The 18,887-nt window shown below is 60.3% G+C and overlaps 2 protein-coding genes across 3 annotated transcripts in view; one reads left to right on the top strand and one right to left on the bottom strand.

Moving 5' to 3' along the window:
• The window catches only part of AP3D1 (adaptor related protein complex 3 subunit delta 1), a 56,275-nt gene that overhangs the window by 8,305 nt on the left and 29,083 nt on the right, over nucleotides 1–18,887 (bottom strand). The window contains exons 10-30 of one of the 2 annotated variants that reach the window (XM_050770053.1): nucleotides 17,312–17,361; nucleotides 16,841–16,889; nucleotides 15,190–15,335; nucleotides 14,579–14,727; nucleotides 14,279–14,509; nucleotides 11,471–11,702; nucleotides 10,136–10,281; nucleotides 9,520–9,661; nucleotides 7,621–7,692; nucleotides 6,958–7,033; nucleotides 6,639–6,838; nucleotides 6,140–6,213; nucleotides 5,543–5,720; nucleotides 4,795–4,866; nucleotides 4,333–4,440; nucleotides 2,828–2,977; nucleotides 2,442–2,489; nucleotides 1,902–2,091; nucleotides 1,338–1,426; nucleotides 1,075–1,160; nucleotides 290–411 (exon numbers count right to left, since the gene is read on the bottom strand). In XM_050770053.1, the coding sequence (XP_050626010.1) occupies nucleotides 290–411; nucleotides 1,075–1,160; nucleotides 1,338–1,426; nucleotides 1,902–2,091; nucleotides 2,442–2,489; nucleotides 2,828–2,977; nucleotides 4,333–4,440; nucleotides 4,795–4,866; nucleotides 5,543–5,720; nucleotides 6,140–6,213; nucleotides 6,639–6,838; nucleotides 6,958–7,033; nucleotides 7,621–7,692; nucleotides 9,520–9,661; nucleotides 10,136–10,281; nucleotides 11,471–11,702; nucleotides 14,279–14,509; nucleotides 14,579–14,727; nucleotides 15,190–15,335; nucleotides 16,841–16,889; nucleotides 17,312–17,361 (2,610 nt within the window). Of the gene's footprint in view, nucleotides 1–289; nucleotides 412–1,074; nucleotides 1,161–1,337; nucleotides 1,427–1,901; nucleotides 2,092–2,441; nucleotides 2,490–2,820; nucleotides 2,978–4,332; nucleotides 4,441–4,794; nucleotides 4,867–5,542; nucleotides 5,721–6,139; nucleotides 6,214–6,638; nucleotides 6,839–6,957; nucleotides 7,034–7,620; nucleotides 7,693–9,519; nucleotides 9,662–10,135; nucleotides 10,282–11,470; nucleotides 11,703–14,278; nucleotides 14,510–14,578; nucleotides 14,728–15,189; nucleotides 15,336–16,840; nucleotides 16,890–17,311; nucleotides 17,362–18,887 lie in introns of those variants that run through there. The other variant, XM_050770054.1, reaches the window with a different exon arrangement.
• Nucleotides 14,105–18,887, top strand: part of SF3A2 (splicing factor 3a subunit 2) — a 138,389-nt gene continuing 133,606 nt past the window's right edge. The window contains exon 1 of the mRNA XM_050770499.1: nucleotides 14,105–14,114. The gene's annotated coding sequence lies outside the window, so the exon portion shown is untranslated. The remainder of the gene's footprint in view (nucleotides 14,115–18,887) is intronic.

Genomic DNA, 18,887 nt, shown 5'->3' with positions numbered 1-18,887 from the left:
GAGCAGGCGGCGTCAGGCCCCCGCACACCGCATGGTTGCAGCCCCACCCCCAGAGCAGGGGCCACCTTCCTGGGCTGCCCTTGTCCACAGCTTCAGGTCTGCAGGAGCAGGGTGTGGCCCTGGGAAGCCTGGGGTGTGGGGAATGCAGCCCCCGCACCAGCTCCCAGGCCTCGGGGCCACCAGTTACCCGGGATCCCAAAGGGTGGGAGTTTGGGTGGGAGGGCCACAGACCCGGCTCCAAAAGGAAGGGACAGCCGCCGCGCGTGTGAAAGCCCCTCACTCTCCTTACCAGAAAAATGATGGTGAAAACAGATCTTTGCCAGAAGGTTCTGGAAGGACATCCGAATGCCATCGACTTTGACTGAGCTCATGCTCAAGTCCCCAGACTCCAGCAACTTGGCAAAGGCGTCACTGTGGGAGGGACAGGGAGGCTGACTCCGGTGGGGCCGGGTTCCTCAGGCTCCCTGGCACAGAAGCCGACAAAACCTGCCACACATGCCACCTCCTGCCTGTCTGGGCCGGGAGGTCTCGGGGGTCCTGGAAGATGTGGCTTATTTTCGTGTGTGGAAGCCCTCACACCCAGAAACTGATAATGACTTGTCTTTAAAGAGGTCACAGAGGTGCCTGAAGTCATGGGGTGGGCCCTCCTCTGACAAGGACGGATGTCCTGTAGGAAAGGACTAGCGGGACAGGCTAGGACGCAGGCACACAGAGGACAGCCTGCAACGACTCAGGGGGCAGGCAGTGCCGCACGCCAAGCCGTGCTGAGGAGAGGCCTCAGGAGCAGCCCGTGCTGCTGGCTCCTTGATCTCACTCCTCCAGCCTCCAAGACTGCCAGGAGCCAGAGCCTCTCTGGGTGACACTGCCAGGCCTGTGGCTTCAACTACGCGGCCCCAGCTGGTGCAGACACCAGGCAGCCTGACCTGCACCAGCCACGAGCCAGGCCTCCAAATCCGTCTCTAAAGTCCTGCCCAGAAGCCTCAGTCTCCAGGGCACAGGTGTCTGTAAGGTCGAGGGAGGCGGAGGGGTGCGGGAGGCGGAGGGGTGCAGGAGGTGGGCGTGGCCGGGCCCCACCTGTAGCAGGGTGTGGTGGTCAGGTAGGAGCTGCAGCTGAAGTGCAGCCGGAAGTCCAGCTTCTCGTGGGTTGCGCCCTCGTCATTCTGCAGTGGAGGGAAGGTGGTGCAGCTGAGTGGGGAGTGAGGCCCAGGTCAGAGCTCCGGGCTCCCCAGGCAGGTGGCCCACTTCCCCTAGGGACACCTGGACACCCACTGGAATGGGGCAGGAGGAGCCCCAGCCTGCAGAGTCGGCTCCCTGATGCCGAGTGGAGCCCCGCATACCTTGGCAATGAAGGACAGGGTTCCCTTGAGCTTCTGCGCCATGACGATGCTCTGGATGGTGAACACATACTGGGCTTCGTTGGAGACGCCTGGCGGGGAAGAGGGGGAGTGGGGCCTGAGACGCAGCTGGGGCTCAGCATGGGCGGGGCCCCCGGGTCTGTCCTTAGCCCCAACTCCTCGATGGCTGATTAGGAATCTGAGCTCAGCCCCCAAGGGAGCACCAGGGGACAGGAGCAGAAACAAGAGGCTAGTGGAGTCCCCAGTTTGGCCTGGACCTGGTCCCATCCCTGTTTCAGAGGACAGACTCGGCCACTGGAGCCGTGGAACCCAGGAAGGCCCCAGCCCCTAGCCCAGCCCTTGGGGCTCTAGCCAGGTCTATCCGAGGCCATCACACTTCTCAGAGAGCTGCAGCGAGACCCCGACACTGAGGAGGCACTGAGGTGCAGCCTGGGGACCAAGGGAACGTGAGAAGGAAGCAACAAGAACCAGTGGATCCGGGCAGCCACCAGCTGCCACCGTGCTCCCACAATCCCCAGGAGAGGCCGTGAGTGGGGCAGGGCTCACCCGGGGGCAGCTGGAAAGGCACGGGGACACCATCATGGACGGAGGAGCCCTGCGGCCGGGCCATCCTGGCATTGAGTGAGTCCAGCACGCTGAGCTCCATGCCCTTGAGGATGCTGCTGCTCCGGTTCTCCAGCACGATGGCCACGGTGACCTGACTGTCCTCCTGCAGACTGCCCCGGATGTCACAGGTCTGCAGGGCATGGCCAATGTAAGCAGGGCAGGCCCAGCTGCCTGTCTCTCAGTGACCACAGAGGCAGCACGGGTCCCACGGGCACAGGAAGGCACGGGGAGAGGCGACCCCCAGCTGCAGCCAGGCGCCTCCTGTGGTTGCTCTTTGAGTGCATGGCGGGGGCCCTCCTGCCAGCTCAGGGCATGTCTCTAACCTTACCCAAGCCAGAGGCGCTGCCCAAGCAATGCCCTGCCAGGGATCACAGGCCCTGGGTACACCAACATCTGGGAGCTGTGGGGGCTGCCCCGGTTCTGTGCAATCCCACGCCAAAGAGCAAGGGCTGGCCCACCCTGCCCGGGGGAGCAGCTCACCATTTTAACATAGGAATTTTCAGCGAGGAGGGAGTAGCTGGACTCAGGCTGGAAAGAGAAAAGGCCCATCAGCCTCGGGGGCCTCGAGCTCCGTCCTAACGAAGACTCCAGTGCAGCCCAATACCCTAGGTCAAATGCCACGACTCCAAGAACGCTTGGGGTGAGGGGCTTCAAAGGGGCCTGCGAGGGATGCCCGTCTCCCACACAGCCCACCGCGGGGGTGCCGAATGTGGGGCTGCAGGCCAGGGCCAGGTCCCTGCTCCCGCCAGGCTCAGCTTCTTCAAGAATCTGCTGTTCTCTCCCGCATGGAGGCCGCAGGAGTGGGGAGCAGCCCGCAGCCCGCCAGGAACCCTGGCACGGGGCGGGGGCGCTGAAGTACCCCTCACCGGGAGCGGCTCCTCCTCTGGTGCGCCGTTCTGCACTGGCTCCCCCGCCGCCTCCTCGCTGCCCAGGGGCTGCTTCTTGGACTTCTTCTTGCCTTTGGTGCGCTCCTCCTTCTCCTTCTTGTGCTTCTTCTTCTTATGCTTGGGAGATTTCTGGAGCAGGAGGAGGGTCAGGTTCAGTTCCCAAGCTGCTCCAGCGCGCCCCCCTCACAATGCGAGGTCGGGGCCACAGGCTGGGCTGCTCGGGCTGAGGGGCCCACGTGTCTGGGTGGGATGGCAGGACCAGCCACGCCTCAGGCCTACCGGGATGAGCTCAGGCCAGACCCAGCCCAGCAGAGGCTGGGGCCATCCCTGGCTGGCGGCAGGCGGCAAGCGCCAAAGCAGCTCAGGGAACAGTCCCTGCCGACCAGGGAGCCATAGATGGTCAACCGGTGAGGACGTCACGCTTGACGCAGCAACCCCACACCCACGCACACACCCGAGAGGGCACACACACGTCCATGCACACTGCACAAATGTTCGAAGCAGCACACTGTGTGGCCACAAAGTGGAAGCGGCCCAAGTGGCTATCAACAGACGAGTGGGCCGGCACAGTGTGGCCCGTCCGTGGAGGAACAGGGTCAGCACAGGGCGGCCTGTCCACGCACCAGAACATGACCCAGCCATGAACAGGAACCAGGCTCTGACCCAAGCCATAGTGTGGATGCACCTTGAAGACATCACACTCAGTGACACGCCACACACAAAAGACCACACAGTGTATGACCCCATTTCTGTGAAATGTCCAGGACACACTGATCCACAGAGACAGGAAGGATGCGTGGGTGCCAGGGCTGGGAAGGGAATGGGGAGTAACGGCTGGTGGGAATGGAGTTTCTTTAGAGGTGATGGAAAGTTCCGGAACTAGGCCGGGCGCGGTGGCTCAAGCCTGTAATCCCAGCACTTTGGGAGGCCGAGACGGGCGGATCACGAGGTCAGGAGATCGAGACCATCCTGGCTAACACGGCGAAACCCCGTCTCTACTAAAAAAATAATACAAAAAACCAGCCGGGCGAGGTGGCGGCACCTGTAGTCCCAGCTACTCGGGAGGCTGAGGCAGGAGAATGGCGTGAACCCGGGAGGCGGAGCTTGCAGTGAGCTGAGATCCGGCCACTGCACTCCAGCCTGGGCGACAGAGCGAGACTCCGTCTCAAAAAAAAAAAAAAAAAAAGGAAAGTTCCGGAACTAGACAGAGATGATGATGGTTGCACAACGCTGTATATATACGGAAAACCACCGTATACATATTTTAAATGAATAAACTCTATTAGACTTATGAACCATGTGTGAATAAGGAGATTATTAAAAAAACAAAAGACCACAACCACAACAAAAGGCCCGTGAGAAGTCCGATGCAAAGGCGAGAGCAGGGCTGCCCTGGGATCTGGGTGGCGGAAGCTGTCCGGCCCCACATTGGGATGCTGGGGCGCATGCAGCCTTCCACAGCCACTGGGGAGTGACAGCCTCACCTTGTCCTGGTCTTGCCCCTCAGCGTTGTCCTCCTCGTCCTGCGCCTCCGTCTTGGCGTCCTCACACTCGTCCTTCGGGGTAGTGACAGCGTTCACACTGAGCTCCTCCTGCAGGGAGCCAGGGCTCAGGGCTCATGCTGGGCAATGAGGGGCCCCACTCCACTTCACTCCAGGCAGCCTCCATGCCGCACACCCTCAGCTCACCCTCACCCCTGCCTGAGAGGCCACAGTGCCCTCTGAGTGACAGGGAGCCTGTGGGCGCAGAGGCCCTGGCCATCCTCCCCTTCCCCTGGCCCCTGCTTGGCCCACTGGTACGTGGGAGCACGACCCCGGCCCCACTCAGTGCTGCGAGAGTGACTGCGAGAGCACAGGGCCTCAGGAGACCCCAGGGCTCTTCCCTGAGTGCCAGGTATGACCTCTGGAGACACGAAGGCCGGCAGTGGCCAGCTGCCGGTCTCTTACCGTGGATGGAGGAGGGGCGGGGGCGGGGGCAGGTGGTGGGGTGGTGGACAGCCAGAAGTCCAGGTCCTCAGCCTGAAACCACAAGACAGGCTGTCAGCAAATGCAGTGCATGGTCCTGGGAAGAGGCGCCGGGGACAGCAGGGGACAGCAGGGGCCAGCTGCCCTTGCTGCCCCCAGGGCCCTGGACCAGCTGGGCCTTGCAGAGCCTGGGAATCCAGGAGCTGATGGTGATGTCCTCAGCCAGCCCTGCTGGCTCTGGCTTTCGCTGCCAGAAGAGGGCCAGGGACATATCTGTGGGTGGGCATGCGCCATTCCAGTGGTCAGAAGGCCCCTGACGTGGGTGTGCACAGGCCCCCAGGCCCTGCGAACATGCGCTCCTCTGAAACCCCATTTCTTTCTCTCTGTGAACATCTGCACACAGACGCTGCAGAAACAGTCCTGGAGCTGCACACGAGGGGGCATCTGGACCACACTGAGCTCTGACCGTGGCTCCCCAACACAGGTGAGGACACGGCTCGCCTGTCGGATTGTCGGCTCCTCCTCAGTCTCCCCTGACGCAAGCGCACAGCCAACTCCCCTCAGAAGCCACGCGTCCTCCCTCCGCCAGGGCACAGGGCGAGGCGGCTGGCGCTCGCTGCCTCAGACTCACAGCCATTTCCCCTGAGCTCACTGCTGTCCCCAGGCTGTCTGGGAGTTCAGGGCAAGAAAGGGGAATGGAGAAGGATGCTACCCTGGGCACTAGGTTTACCTTCTTCTCCTTCTGCTTCTTCTTCTCCTTGTCTCTCTCTTTCTCTTTGTGCTTTTTCTCTTTCTTCTTGGGTTTCTTGCTCTTCTTTTCTACCACGGGAACGTCCTTCTCGGGGGATTTTGAGGTCTCGGCGTTTCTGTGTTTCTGAATAGGCAGCTTCTCGCTGTCGGCTAAGGGCCTGGAAAGGGGAATGACCGGGTCGCACATTAGCACCACTGGCCACCCCACAGGACCACCAGTACATGCTGTGTCCAAGCATGTGGCAGCGCGGGACCTGCTCCTCCAGCCCCTGGCCCCAGCCATGGTCCGACGTGGATCTGCCCAACACGGCCTGCTGCAGGCTCTCACGGGAGAGTCTGTCGAGGCATGGGGACCTTCTGAGCACCCCAGGCCTGGAGACTTCAGAGCCCACACTTAAGGTCTTGGTTGGGAGGGCCAACCAAAAGCAGTGCAGTGAGGACATGGTCTGGGGAAGGCCCGCCTGCACCCCGTCCCAGCCTGTCCACCCTGCAGAGCCCGGCCCCGCCCGGGAGGACGAGAGGAAGGGAAGCAACCACCTGTGGCCTCCAGCCTCATCCTGAACCCCTGTGCACTCACTTATCCAGGTCAATGTCCAGAGCCCTGTAGGGATCATTGGGGTCTTTGTCATCCTCGTCGCTGGGCAGAGCGTTCTGACAGGAAGAGGTGAACACCATCAGTGGAACCCGCGCCCGTGGCCTGGTGGAACCCCATGTATCTCGGACGCAATGGGACTGCCTGAGACAGTCATGGTCATGGCCACGCCCACACAGGCCACACGCACATGCGGGCAGTGACATGGCTCCACCAGAGGCTCCGTTCAGCATCCAGGCACCAAGGGCGGCTGGGCCCCAGGACGCAGCCAACCTGCATCTGCCTCTGAAGCTGCTGGCCCCGGGGTGGGTGCGTGGGGACGTGCGCTCAAGGACAGAGGCGCCTCTCCTCCTAGGCTCTCTGGGGCAGGGCCTCATCCTGGCCACCAAGGAAGACCACGGGGAGATGCCGCTGTGCATGGCCCCAGGACACACACGTGCGGACAGACAGACATCCCCGGGCCGGGCCCTCCAGCGAGGCTGACCTCAGGCATCTCCTCCGTGACAATGTCCACCTGCTGGGCAGGGGCAATGTCCTCGTCGCTCTCCGTGGGCAGCGAGCTGTGGCGGCGCTTGCCCTTCTTCTCCTTCTCCTTCCTCTTTTTCCTCCTCTTGTCCTTCTCCAGCTTCTGCCGGTGCCGCCGCTCCTCCTCCAGCTTCACGTACTGGTCCGACATGGGCAGCCCTGGGGGCCGGCAGCAGGCAGGCAGTCAGCACCGGGTCCCAGGGGCTCAAGGGGAGGGCAGCAGGAGCGGCCTACAGCCCATGTGACAAATGAGGCGCTGACACACGGGAGACACTTGCCTGGAACCTTCAACGGGACGGAGAGGTCGATCTGCACCACGGGAATGTGTTCCACGCCCGGGGCGTCCTGGTACCGCTGCGAAAGCAACATCCAGGCGTTACTGGCGCACTGAGGGGTGACACACGGGCAGGACAAGCCTCAGGGACACAGGGGGCGTGACGCAGCACTGACATCCTCAGGAGCCAGGGGTCCTGCCAGGGCTCTGGGCCACGAGGAGCACTGTGAGCATCTGGAGGAACCGACTCTTAAAGACAGTGAGGGCTGGAAAGCTCGTCACGCGAGTGACCCTGCAGGCCTACTGCACAGGGAGTAGCAAATCCTCATCCACTTTTTCTACCTGAATATTCTGTTTTCTCCTCAAATGAGAAAAGTAATGCGGCTTCAAGCCCAGAGTGAGGCAGCAGGTTGCCCACGACCGTGAGGTCAGGGCTGGACATCAGCTGGGCTGCCGAGCACACGGAACAGGCCCCTGGCTGGAGGCTCAAACGAATGGGGCCCACAGGGAGGCACCCGCCCCTCAAAGGCTCCGCACAGTCACTGTGTGGCCCCAGCTCCACTCCCAGGATCTTCCAGAAGGAACCTGAAACTCAGAAGGACGCCACAGGGCATGGGTGGTGAGGGTAGAGGGTGCTGAGGGACAGGCAGCCGGGGACGGGCCTCACCTTCTGTGGCGACGGCGAGCTCTTGATGTAGAAGGGGTTGTTGGCCTGCTCCTGCTTCCGGGCCTCTCGGCGCTGCGGGACACGACTTGGCATGAGCCCAAGCGAGCGGGCAGGATACCTCTCTATGGACGCCCACTACCAGCCACCCAACCAGGGAAGGCTGGATCTTTGGCTATTTTCACTACTGAGCTTTTACTAACAGGGAAACCAAGGCCCGCAATTGGGAAGAGCGCATATTGGAGAAAAGGAATCGCTAACCCTCTGGGAGGCAGGGACACACATGCCTCCACTGCCAGGGTCAGGACCAGGACCCACGGAGGCCGCTGACCTGCCTGGGCTACCCGGCTACTGATGAGCAGCTCAGATGGGCTGGGGCTGCTGAGCTCGGGACAGGGCCTCCTGATTGCCAGGGCTGCCTGAAAGCACGGCCTGGAGGATGCAGGAGCACAAAGGCCCGCACGCAGCCCACCGTGGGCATTCCCTCTGTCGGTGCAGGATGGAAGGAGAGGACTGCTGGAGGGGCTCCCCTCTCTGCACAGGTGAGCAGGGCGAGGTGGAGCCCCACACGGGGCACAGGGGCTGCATCTGCCTTGGGAGGATGGGGTCCAGGGGCCTCCTTCACCTTCCCCAGCTTCTGGTCTGGGTGGGCTGCACGTGTCTGCAGTGTCTTACAGCAGCTATGGCAGGCTCAGGGAAGGGCCCCACACAGGCACCCACAGGCCCCCAGCTGCAGGTCGGGTTAATGGAGTTCTCCTCAGGGGGGCTCCTGGATCTAGAGAAGCTGTCCCCCATGTCTTTTTTTTTTTGAAATGGAGTCTTGCTCTGTCACCCAGGCTGCAGGAGTACAATGGCATGATCTCACTGCAACCTCTGCCTCCCGGGTTCAAGCAATTCTTTTTTTTTTTTTTTTTTTTTGAGACAGAGTCTCGCTCTGTCGCCCAGGCGGGAGTGCAGTGGCCAGATCTCAGCTCACTGCAAGCTCCGCCTCCCATGTTTACACCATTCTCCTGCCTCAGCCTCCCGAGTAGCTGGGACTACAGGCGCCCGCCACCTTGCCTGGCTAATTTTTTTGTATTTTTTAGTAGAGACGGGGTTTCACCGTGCTAGCCAGGATGGTCTCAATCTCCTGACCTCGTGATCCGCCTGTCTCGGCCTCCCAAAGTGCTGGGATTACAGGCTTGAGCCACTGCGCCCGGCCGGTTCAAGCAATTCTATTGCCTCAGTCTCCTGAGTAGCTGGGATTACAGGTGCCCGCCACCGCACCCAGCTAATTTTTGTATTTTATTTTATTTTTTTTGAGATGGAGTCTCGCTCTGTCACCCAGGCTGGAGTGCAGTGGCGTGATCTCAGCTCACTGCAAGCTCTGCCTCCTGGGTTCATGCCATTCTCCTACCTCAGCCTCCCCAGTAGCTGGGGCTACAGGTACCCGCCACCACGCCCGGCTAATTTTTTGTATTTTTTGTAGAGACGGGGTTTCACTGAAACCAGGATGGTCTCGATCTCCTGACCTTGTGATTCGCCCGCCTCAGCCTCCCAAAGTGCTGGGATTACAGGTGTGAGCCACTGCACCCAGCCAATTTTTGTATTTTTCGTAGACACAGGGCTTCACTATGTTGGCCAGGATGGTCTTGATCTCTTGACCTCATGATATGCCCACCTTGGCCTCCCAAAGTGCTGGGATTACAGGCATGAGGCACCGCGCCCGACCAAGATGCTCCCCATTTCAGTGAAGCTCAATGAAACTCAACCATAACATGAAATACCCACTTGGGGCGTCCTGGAGGGCGGCGGTGCACAATCTTGAGCCAACAGAACCAAGCCCCGGACTCAGGAGCCTCAAAGACTCCCTGGGACAGGAGGGAGGAGGCGAAGGCCCACCAGGGGCACCCAACAGCTCACCCGAGCCAGCTCTTCCTCGTCTGCCTCGGATGGCCGGTGCTTGGGGCGCCGCTGCTCTTCCTCGTGGAAGACGGCCCTGGGCCTCTCGTCCTCTGACTCGCTGTCCGAGAGTGGCTCGTTGATCCAGGCGTCTAGGTCCAGGCTGTGCCGGACAGGAGGGTCACACAAGGCAGTGTGTGTGACCGAGCACGCGCCTGCAGGCACCCACCCTGAGCAGGCTCACCACGTGCCTGGCCATGTGAGACCCCAAACAGTGGTGCCTGCTACCCACACAGGGCCAGCGAGGCAGGTGTCACTGCCCCTTAGAGAGGATGCAGAGACCCAGGAAGGCTACAGCAGGGTCACAGTGGGGCCCTCACGGCAGGTTCAGGCTGCCTCAGAGCTTGATGGCAAGGGTGGAGCAGGCCCACCTCCCAGGGAGCATCCCCAGGTTCCAGCCAGGTCCCAGAAGCAGTGAGAGCCCTGGTGAGTCCAGCGAGGGGCGCCCGCCCCAGGCCTCCAATCAGCCCCACACCCTCCTGGCTGTTGAGGGCTGCAGTAGCCCCCTCTGTGCCTCCAGGCATCAGGCGACCACGTCAAGGCTGTGGTTGCAATGCCCCCACCCCCGTATCCTTACCCTTCAGGGACTGGAACCTTCTTCTGGGCCTTGGGGGCCACTGGGTTCAGCTCCCCAGCAAAGAGAGCGCTGACCTCCTCCGCCACGGGCACGTCCTTGGCCTGAAGCTTCTGGATATGCTTGACCAGCTGCAGGATGCAGGACGCCTGCGGGGGACGCAGGAGTCACCGCTGGCACCTGCCCGGAAGGCCATTTGGCCACCCTCAGGGACACTGGGTGGCTAAGCCCCTGGCACAGTGACGTGCGGGCCCTCTGGCACAGCCAGGTACCCACAGAGAGCCCAGCCTTCATGCCATCTCCATTGTCATCCTTGACAAGCAGTGGTGGAAAAGACCAGTCCACAAACAGAACAGAGATGGGGGCACAACAGGGAGCTTTGCCCACTGCAGAAATGCCTCCCATAAGGCCTGTGCCCCGACACCAGAAGCACCACCTTGTTCGGCCCCTGCGGGCTCCCTGCCTCTGTGCTGGCTGCAACTCAGACACAGCCAGGCTGGGCAGCTCCAAGAGTGACCATGGGCCAAGGATCATGGCCAGCCCCCAGATAATGCCACTGCTCAGAGGAGCCCGGGGCCACACCCCATGCAGCCTTGACGCTGGGTCTCCTCAGCCACTGGATGGGCTGATGCCGCTCCCGATCTCTCTCACAGATGACCAGGCGCAATGTTTCACATCTGTAATCCTTGCACTTTGGGAGGCTGAGGTGGGAGGATCATCTGAGGTCAGGAGTTTGACCTGGCCAACAAGGTGAAACTCCGTCTTTACTAAAAATACAAAAATTAGCCGGGTGTGGTGGTGGGTGCCTGCAATCCCAGCTACTTGCGAGGCTGAGGCAGGAGAACCCCTTGAACCCAGGGGGTGGAGGTTGTCGTGAGCCGAGATCACGTCACTTCACTCCAGCCTGGGCAAAGGAGGGAAATTCCATCTCAAACAAAACAAAACAACAAACAGAAAAACAGAGACCTGGGAACTGGTGGGCACCAGCTGGCACAGGTGTACAGTCTGCTCAACCCAGAACCCACGTCACCTGCAGGGCACCAGAAAGAGCCACAGCCAGCCCCAGGCTCTCACACCTGCTGTCTCACCGCATGTGAAACAGGCTCTTCCTATGGCCAGGAGCAGCACCCCCACATACCCAGCACCCCAGAGACCTGCCCAGTCCCCCTGACCTAAAGGTCCCACTAACCCCAAACCCCAGCTGGCACAAGTGGCAACAAAGGAATCTCAGTGAGTGGCTTCAGAAGAGGAAGGGAGGCCCCGTCAACCTGGCCGCCGCTGGACAGAAAGGCACTGAGGGCTTCCTGAGGCTCGGCCCAACGCCGAGTGCAGCCTTACCCGCTCCTGCACCTCCAGGTCTGCGCTCTGCACAAACTGGGGCAGCCGGTCCACCATGAGCTGGGTGACGGCCTGGGCGCCCTCTGCCTCCCCGGCCTGCTCCTTCTGCTGCAGGATGTTGGCGTACAGCTTGACCACGTTCTGCACGTACACGGCCTGGATGTGGCCTGGCAGCGTGGTGACTTTGGGCCGTAGCATGGCCTCCAGAGTGTGGTGCGGTTCCTGCAGATGCCTGAGGACAGGAAACGCCGTGAGTCCCCAGGATGCCCGCCCCGGGGCTCCTCTCCAACAGGTGAGGACCTGGGAGGCCTGGGCTTGTCACAAACGAGGTGACTCTGGGCCTTTCCCATTCCCTGAGCTGTCTCCGGGGGCTGAGACACGAAGTAGAAGAAACCAGGGGCCATCCATAGCCCGTAACACGAACAAGACAGAGACGTGGAGATGACAGAGCCACTGAGCGGAGGACAGGTCAGAAGAGGAAAAAGGACAATGGGGTCGACTGTGCAGTTGGCCCTGGGAAGATGAGCAGGACGGGCAGGGAGGAGACGGAGCCGGGAGACCCTGATCTGTGGGACACTGGGGCCTGGGGGTGTGCCTCACTCACATCTGACACAATGTCTTGGGACTTGGATATGTTTCTAGTCCACTTTTCTCCCACCAAGAAAATAATAGAAGTGGCCGGGCACTCACCTATAATCCCAGCAGTGTGGGAGGCCAAGGCAGGCAGATCATGAGGTCAGGAGTTTGAGACCAGCCTGGCCAACATGGTGAAACCCTACCTCCACTAAAAATACAAAAAATGAGGCCAGGTGCAGTGGCTCACGCCTGTAATCCCAGCACTTTGGGAGGCCGAGGCAGGCAGATCACAAGGTCAGGAGATCGAGACCATCCTGGCTAACGTGGTGAAATCCCGTCTCTATTAAAACTACAAAAAATTGGGAGGGATTGCATTGGGAGTTATACCTGATGTAAATGACGAGTTGATGGGTGCTGACAAGTTTATGGGTGCAGCACACCAACATGGCACAAGCATACATATGTAACAAACCTGCATGTTATGCACATGTATCCTAGAACTTAAAGCATAATAAAAAAAAAAGGCCGGGCGCGGTGGCTCAAGCCTGTAATCCCAGCACTTTGGGAGGCCGAGACGGGCGGATCACGAGGTCAGGAGATCGAGACCATCCTGGCTAATATGGTGAAACCCCGTCTCTACTAAAAATACAAAAAACTAGCCGGGCGAGGTGGTGGGCGCCTGTAGTCCCAGCTACTCGGGAGGCTGAGGCAGGAGAATGGCGTAAACCCGGGAGGCGGAGCTTGCAGTGAGCTGAGATCGCGCCACTGTACTCCAGCCTGGGCGACAGACAGAGCAAGACTCTATCTCAGAAATAAGAGTTCGAGATCAGCCTGGCCAACATGGTGAAACCCCGTCTCTAATGAAAATACAAAAAAATTAGCCGGCCTTGGTGGCAGGTGCCTGGGATCCCAGCTACTCGGGAGGCTGAGGCAGGAGAATTGCTTGAACCCGGGAGGCAGACGTTACAGTGAGCCGAGATTGCGCCACTGTACTCCAGCCGGGGCAAAGCTTGGGAGACAGCAAGACTCTGTCTCGGGGTGAGGGGAAGAAAAGAAAATGACAGGCCGGGCGCGGTGGCTCAAGCCTGTAATCCCAGCACTTTGGGAGGCCGAGGCGGGCGGATCACAAGGTCAGGAGATCGAGACCACAGTGAAACCCCGTCTCTACCAAAAACACAAAAAATTAGCCGGGCACGGTGGCGGGCGCCTGTAGTCCCAGCTACTCAGGAGGCTGAGGTAGGAGAATGACGGGAACCCGGGAGGCGGAGCTTGCAGTGAGCCAAGATCGCGCCACTGCACTCCAGCCTGGGCAACAGCGTGAGACTCCGTCTCAAAAAAAAAAAAAAGAAAAGAAAATGACAGAAGCGCTCGTCTCCGGGATGCAGGCTGGCTGGGGACCCTTTTGGCATCCCAGCTCAGGGTGCCCTCCTGAGCTGGCACAGGCCCAGGGTGAGAAGCGCTTGCTGTGGCAGTAACGGGTGAAGGTAGCGGCTAGTGGTGCTGCTGCAGGGCCCGGGGCAATGAGGCATAGTGGCAAATCTCATGAATTTCCAAGAGAGCCTGGAAATCCAGACTGCTGTGAGAACCGTGAGTCTCAGCAACACATTCCCACCTCCAAGCAGGCCCCGTGACCCAAGCCTGCCCAGTAGTGGCTGTGATCTGTCCTCTCGGCTAGAGAGAATCTGACGCTCCTGGAGATGGCAGGGGCAGTTTCGATAAGACCCATCCCTGCGGCCCACCTGGAACCTGGCACTGAGACCCCTGTGCTCCCAGAGGGGCCTGGCGTGGGCAGGCTGGGGCTGAGCAGATGCCTCCCCGGGCCACCTAAATGCCACATGGAGCTCCCACCCCACCTATGGCAAGCAGGGCTCAGAGGGGCCGCCACTCGCCCAGCTGGGACTGAGTCTTGCAGACACCCAGGGCCAGCCCCCTATCTGCAGCCCACCCCATGGATCCTCCCACCTCCCAGTCCTGGTGCCCACGGGATCTACAATCTCCTGGGAGCTCCACAGATGCCCGAGGGCAGAGAGCAGACAGGGCGGCACAGACTCGCCTCTGTAAAGGGGGGATGGGTCCGACCATTGTCGGGGACAGCTGCTGGAAACCCACAGACCTGTGGGCTGGGGCAGAGGGCGATGGGAGACAGCGGGAAAGATCTGCCAGGCACGTCCCTGGCCCCTACCCCTCTGAAGCTTGGAGAAGCTGCCGGCCCGGAGGCCCAGCGTCACTCACTCTGAGAACTCCCCGCAGATCCAGGCAGCAGCGTAGAGCACCTCGCAGATCCCGTTCCGCTGGGTGCTGCTGGCCAGCAGGTGTGCGCTGTCGAGCAGCGCGGACATCTGGGAGACGGCGAACTTGCGGATGGCCTTCACACGGATGGCCACGTCCAGCATCTGGGCGGCGATGAGGTGGCCGTGCCGCGTGCCCTCCAGCCGGGTCAGCTCCACCAGGATGCTGATGTACCTGCGGGCAGAGGGGGTGAGTGAGCAGCAGCGCAGAACCCCCAGCCGCGCCCCTGGGAGCGGGACGCACCACTCGAAGTTGGTGATGTACTGGTAGTTGGACTGGCTGCAGATGTCGATGATCTTGGTGAGCAGCTCGTCTCGGTAGGTGGTGCCCTCTGCCTTGTCCACGTGGGTCATCAGCTTCTTCACGATCTCCATCAGGTTCTTCTTGGACACCTGGGCAAGAGCGTAGGGACAGTGGTGAGGGTGGACCCGGCCTGGGGCCTGCTTGGTGAGACACCCAACACCTGCTTCTGAGACAGAATCCATGGGACACAGGCGGACCCAGATTCACAGATCGACCCCAGGGAGGCAGCAGGCCCCTGCGACATGGGCTGGGTTAGAGGCACCCAGCCCCCAGCCAGGGAGCAACAACTGGCCCAGCATGGTCTGTTCTATGGGCTTGGCCCCGCCCCCTCCACACACGCCCTCAAAGACACTTGTGGGCTTGGCCCTGGCCCCGTGTCCACACAGGCCTTGGAAGACAGGCATGGATGAGGCTGGCGCCCCTCTGCCCTACCCCACCACACTAGCTGATGGCCGAGTGTGAGGGGACTCCATACGTTCCACGTGGCTCTGCACCTGACACTTAACGTCCCCGAGAGCACTAAGGCGGGCGGGCGGGCAGAGGGCACGCACCATCCCATAGAGCAGGTCGAGGGCCCGCAGCCGGATGGACTCGTCCTTGTCATCCAGGCACTGCAGGATGAGGTCCTTGTGGGACTGCACGGACTTAGGGTGGGTCTTCAGGATCTTGGACATGGCCAGCAGCCCCAGGTACTTCACTGCAGAGAGAGGCCAGAGCCAGGTCACTGGGATGGACATAGGCAGCAAGCTGCAGGCAGGGCCCAAGGATCTCCGGGCCAAGTCTCCACCTCAGGAGGCTGCCTGGCCTTGGCAACCCGGGGGCGGACAGAGTGACACCCGCAGCTGGAGCCGGGGGCGGACAGAGTGACACCCCCAGCTGGAGCTCACACGAGGGATGTCGCCCCAGCAGAGCCCCCACACTGGGAGCCGGGGTGCAGGCTGCCCCATGCCGGCTCCCTCGGGAAGGCCTCCCCTACCTACTACCACGCTGTAGTAGCTGCTGTCGGCTTTCCTCTCCCACCCAGCCAGCACAGGGAAGAACGCAGAGAAGACTTTCCAGCAGCATCAGGCACCCTCAGCCCGGGGCAGGGTCTCACCCGTACCTAACACTCACTGTTCACCCGACTAGCCCAAACTAGCTCATGGAGAGCTAAGGGTGGCTGAGCATGAGGCACAGATGCCACAACCTAAACCAGGGACGCTCCAGCCACAGGGCACACAGCCGAACCCGTTCACACACTGCCATCTACGGCAGCTGTCAGGCCACAGGGCAGCACCGAGCAGAGACAGACAGCGTGAGGTCCACGGAGAAAACACAGCAGTCCCCACCTCGCCGCGGGGGATGGGCCCATGGCCCCCAGTGGAAGCCTGACATGGTGGGCAGTACTGAGACCCGCGTGTGGGTGTTCTTCCGACACATCTGTGCCTATGGCGAAGTTCAGTGTGTAAATTAGGCACAGTAAGAGATAAACAACTAACAGCAACTAAGAACAGAACAATCATAAAACACACAGTCATGAGAGGTATGTCATCGTGGTCTCTCGGAATACCCGACTGTGCGGTCCTTGCCTATTTTTGGACTGTGATGGGGGTACCCAAAACCTCAGATAACAGGGGCGACTCCACTATCTGGGCTGTTGCAGGCGAGTTTGCCAACTCCTACTCTGAACAAAAAGATCTGGCTTCAAAATGAGCGTCCAAAACACCGCCCAGGTACCAGGTACCAGGCAGGGACCGTCAATTCTAATTCCTCAGCAGAGCAGCACAGGGGCACCCACACACGGGCAGGCACTTAGGCAAGGGTGCCGTACACTGCTCCATCTCACAACACAAAGCCTCAGCATCCCCGCAGAAACATGCAGAGGCTGAAATATCCAGAAATCTCGGACCAAGGTGCTCAGTGAGTAGCATCTGTCCAACTGCCAGGGTCTCCCCAGTGGGGGTCACTGCCACGCCCCCTACATCCCTCCTGGGACTGGGGCTCAGCGGGAGCTGGTGTTTCCCAGCCTCCCCACACAGACAGGTCGGGGTGCAAAGGCGCCGCAGGGCAATGGCAGAGGGGTGCCTCTGAAGCGAGTGTCATACATCAGGGAGAGAGCTGGGGTCGCAGACGCCACGTCCACTTCCTCCTCACGCTGGGAGGACCCCTAACTTCACAGAGGGGGGACACGCAAATGACAGCACTGGGGAGGGGACGACTCACAGTTCTGATCGGAGTCCTCGATCAATATCCTTAATTTCTGAACACAAAGCTGAAAAAAAGAAAAAAACAAGGCTGGTTAATTCCTCTAAACCAAGGGTGAGTCCCAGGAGCCCTCCAGATTCAACCTTAACCTGGCCTAAGGCCCGGGGTCAGCCCCACCCAGCAATCAGAGCCCAGGAGGGAAACAAGCAGGGCCCACATGGGGCACTGGGGACAAGGGAGGCCCTGCTTCCCACGGGCACACTACCCCACTCCTCAGTGCCCCACGCGTCTACCCCACAGACACACAATGGGGAGCCCAAGCAGGCTTGGGCCGGTAGTGCACACGGGACGCGGCCGTGCCCTCCCAAGCCCCAAGCATGGCGTGGGGGGGCCAGCACCTTGGTCACAGGGTGGGCAAGCTCCCACCCGTGGAAAGGCGTGGCCTCCGCAGTGTGGGACCCCACGGGCCCTGCCCTGTGCGGGACGTACCTGGATGCTGGCGCTGTGGTTGGGCATGCCAGAGGACAGGGAGATGAGCACTGCAACAGACAACCTGGTCAGCACCGTGGTCAGCACCATGGCCAGTGCCGACACTCACTCAGGGCCATGGGGCGCCAGCATCCCCTTGCCGGGAGCAGGGATGGGAGTAAGGACAGAAATGCCACTGGGTTTGGGACCGCACATCCCAACTGTGTTTGCAAAAATCTAGCTCCACTGCAGGCCTGAGGTCAGGAACCTGCAGGGGCCCCCACCCTCACTGACAGGACAGCTCCCAGGCCTTAGCTGTTCCTGCAAACACTGTGGTTTACTTGCAACCCCTGCTTCCCTCTGGAGTCTGGAATCCTGGCCCTGAGGCCACAGGACCAGACCCTGTAGGAACCCAGGCACTGGGTCTCTGGAAGCCTCCATGGTGACACTTCACGAACGATCATCACAGCTCACTGCTGGGGGATGAAGCACATCCTGTAGGACTTTACTGAAAGAAGGCTCTAGAAGCTGGGCCTGGCCTCCCCAACATCCCCTGAGCTGTTCCCCTTTGCTGACTCTGCTGTGTCCTTTGGGCAGGGATAGGCAGGCAGCGAGAAGCTGACCATCAGAGCCCTGGTTCTAACAGCTTTAAAAGAAACACATGCAGCCAAGGAACCGCCAGGCACATGCAGGAACAGAGACTTGTTTTCCAACAAGCCAGTGGCATGGAATGCAGGCATACAGGGGAGTGTGAGTGTGTGTGTGTGTGTGTGAGAGACTGTGTGTGTGTCTGTGTGTGTTTTTCTTTTTAAGACGTGGGTTCTTCGAAGCTAAGCTATGAGGACGCAAAAGCATAACAATGATCTAGGCCAGGCACAGTGGCTCACGCCTGTAATCCCAGCACTTTGGGAGGCTGAGGCAGGCAGATCACCTGAGGGCAGGAGTTCGAGACCAGCCTGGCCAACATGGAGAAACCCAGTCTCTACTAAAAATACAAAAATAAGCCGGAAGTGGTGGTGCCTGCCTGTAATCCCAGCTACTTGGGAGGCTGAGGCAGGATAATCACTTGAAACCTGGGAGGCGGAGGTTACAGTGAGCCGAGACTGTGCCACTGCACTCCAGCCTGGGCAATAAAAGAGAAACTCTGCAACTGCCCCCTCGCACCCCCGAAAAAAAGAATGATCTAATGGACTCCAGGGACTTGGGGGAAGGGTTGGGGTGAGTGATAAAAGACCGCACATTGGGTGCGGTGTACACTGCTTGGTGTTACTGCACATAAATCTCAGAAATCATCACTAAAGAACTGATCCCTATAACCAAATACCACCTGTTCCCCAAAAACTATTGAAATAATTTTTTTTTTTTTTTTTTTTGAGACGGAGTCTCGCGCTGTCACCCAGGCTGGAGTGCAGTGGCCGGATCTCAGCTCACTGCAAGCTCCGCCTCCCGGGTTCACGCCATTCTCCTGCCTCCGCCTCCCGAGTAGCTGGGACTACAGGCGTCCGCCACCTTGGCCGGCTAGTTTTTTGTATTTTTTAGTAGAGACGGGGTTTCACCGTGTTAACCAGGATGGTCTCGATCTCCTGACCTCGTGATC

This window comes from Macaca thibetana, chromosome 19 (genome assembly GCF_024542745.1).
Source record: "Macaca thibetana thibetana isolate TM-01 chromosome 19, ASM2454274v1, whole genome shotgun sequence".
NCBI lineage: Eukaryota > Metazoa > Chordata > Mammalia > Primates > Cercopithecidae > Macaca > Macaca thibetana.
Note: the sequence above shows the minus strand (reverse complement) of the source record. Positions and strands in the feature narration are given on the sequence as shown.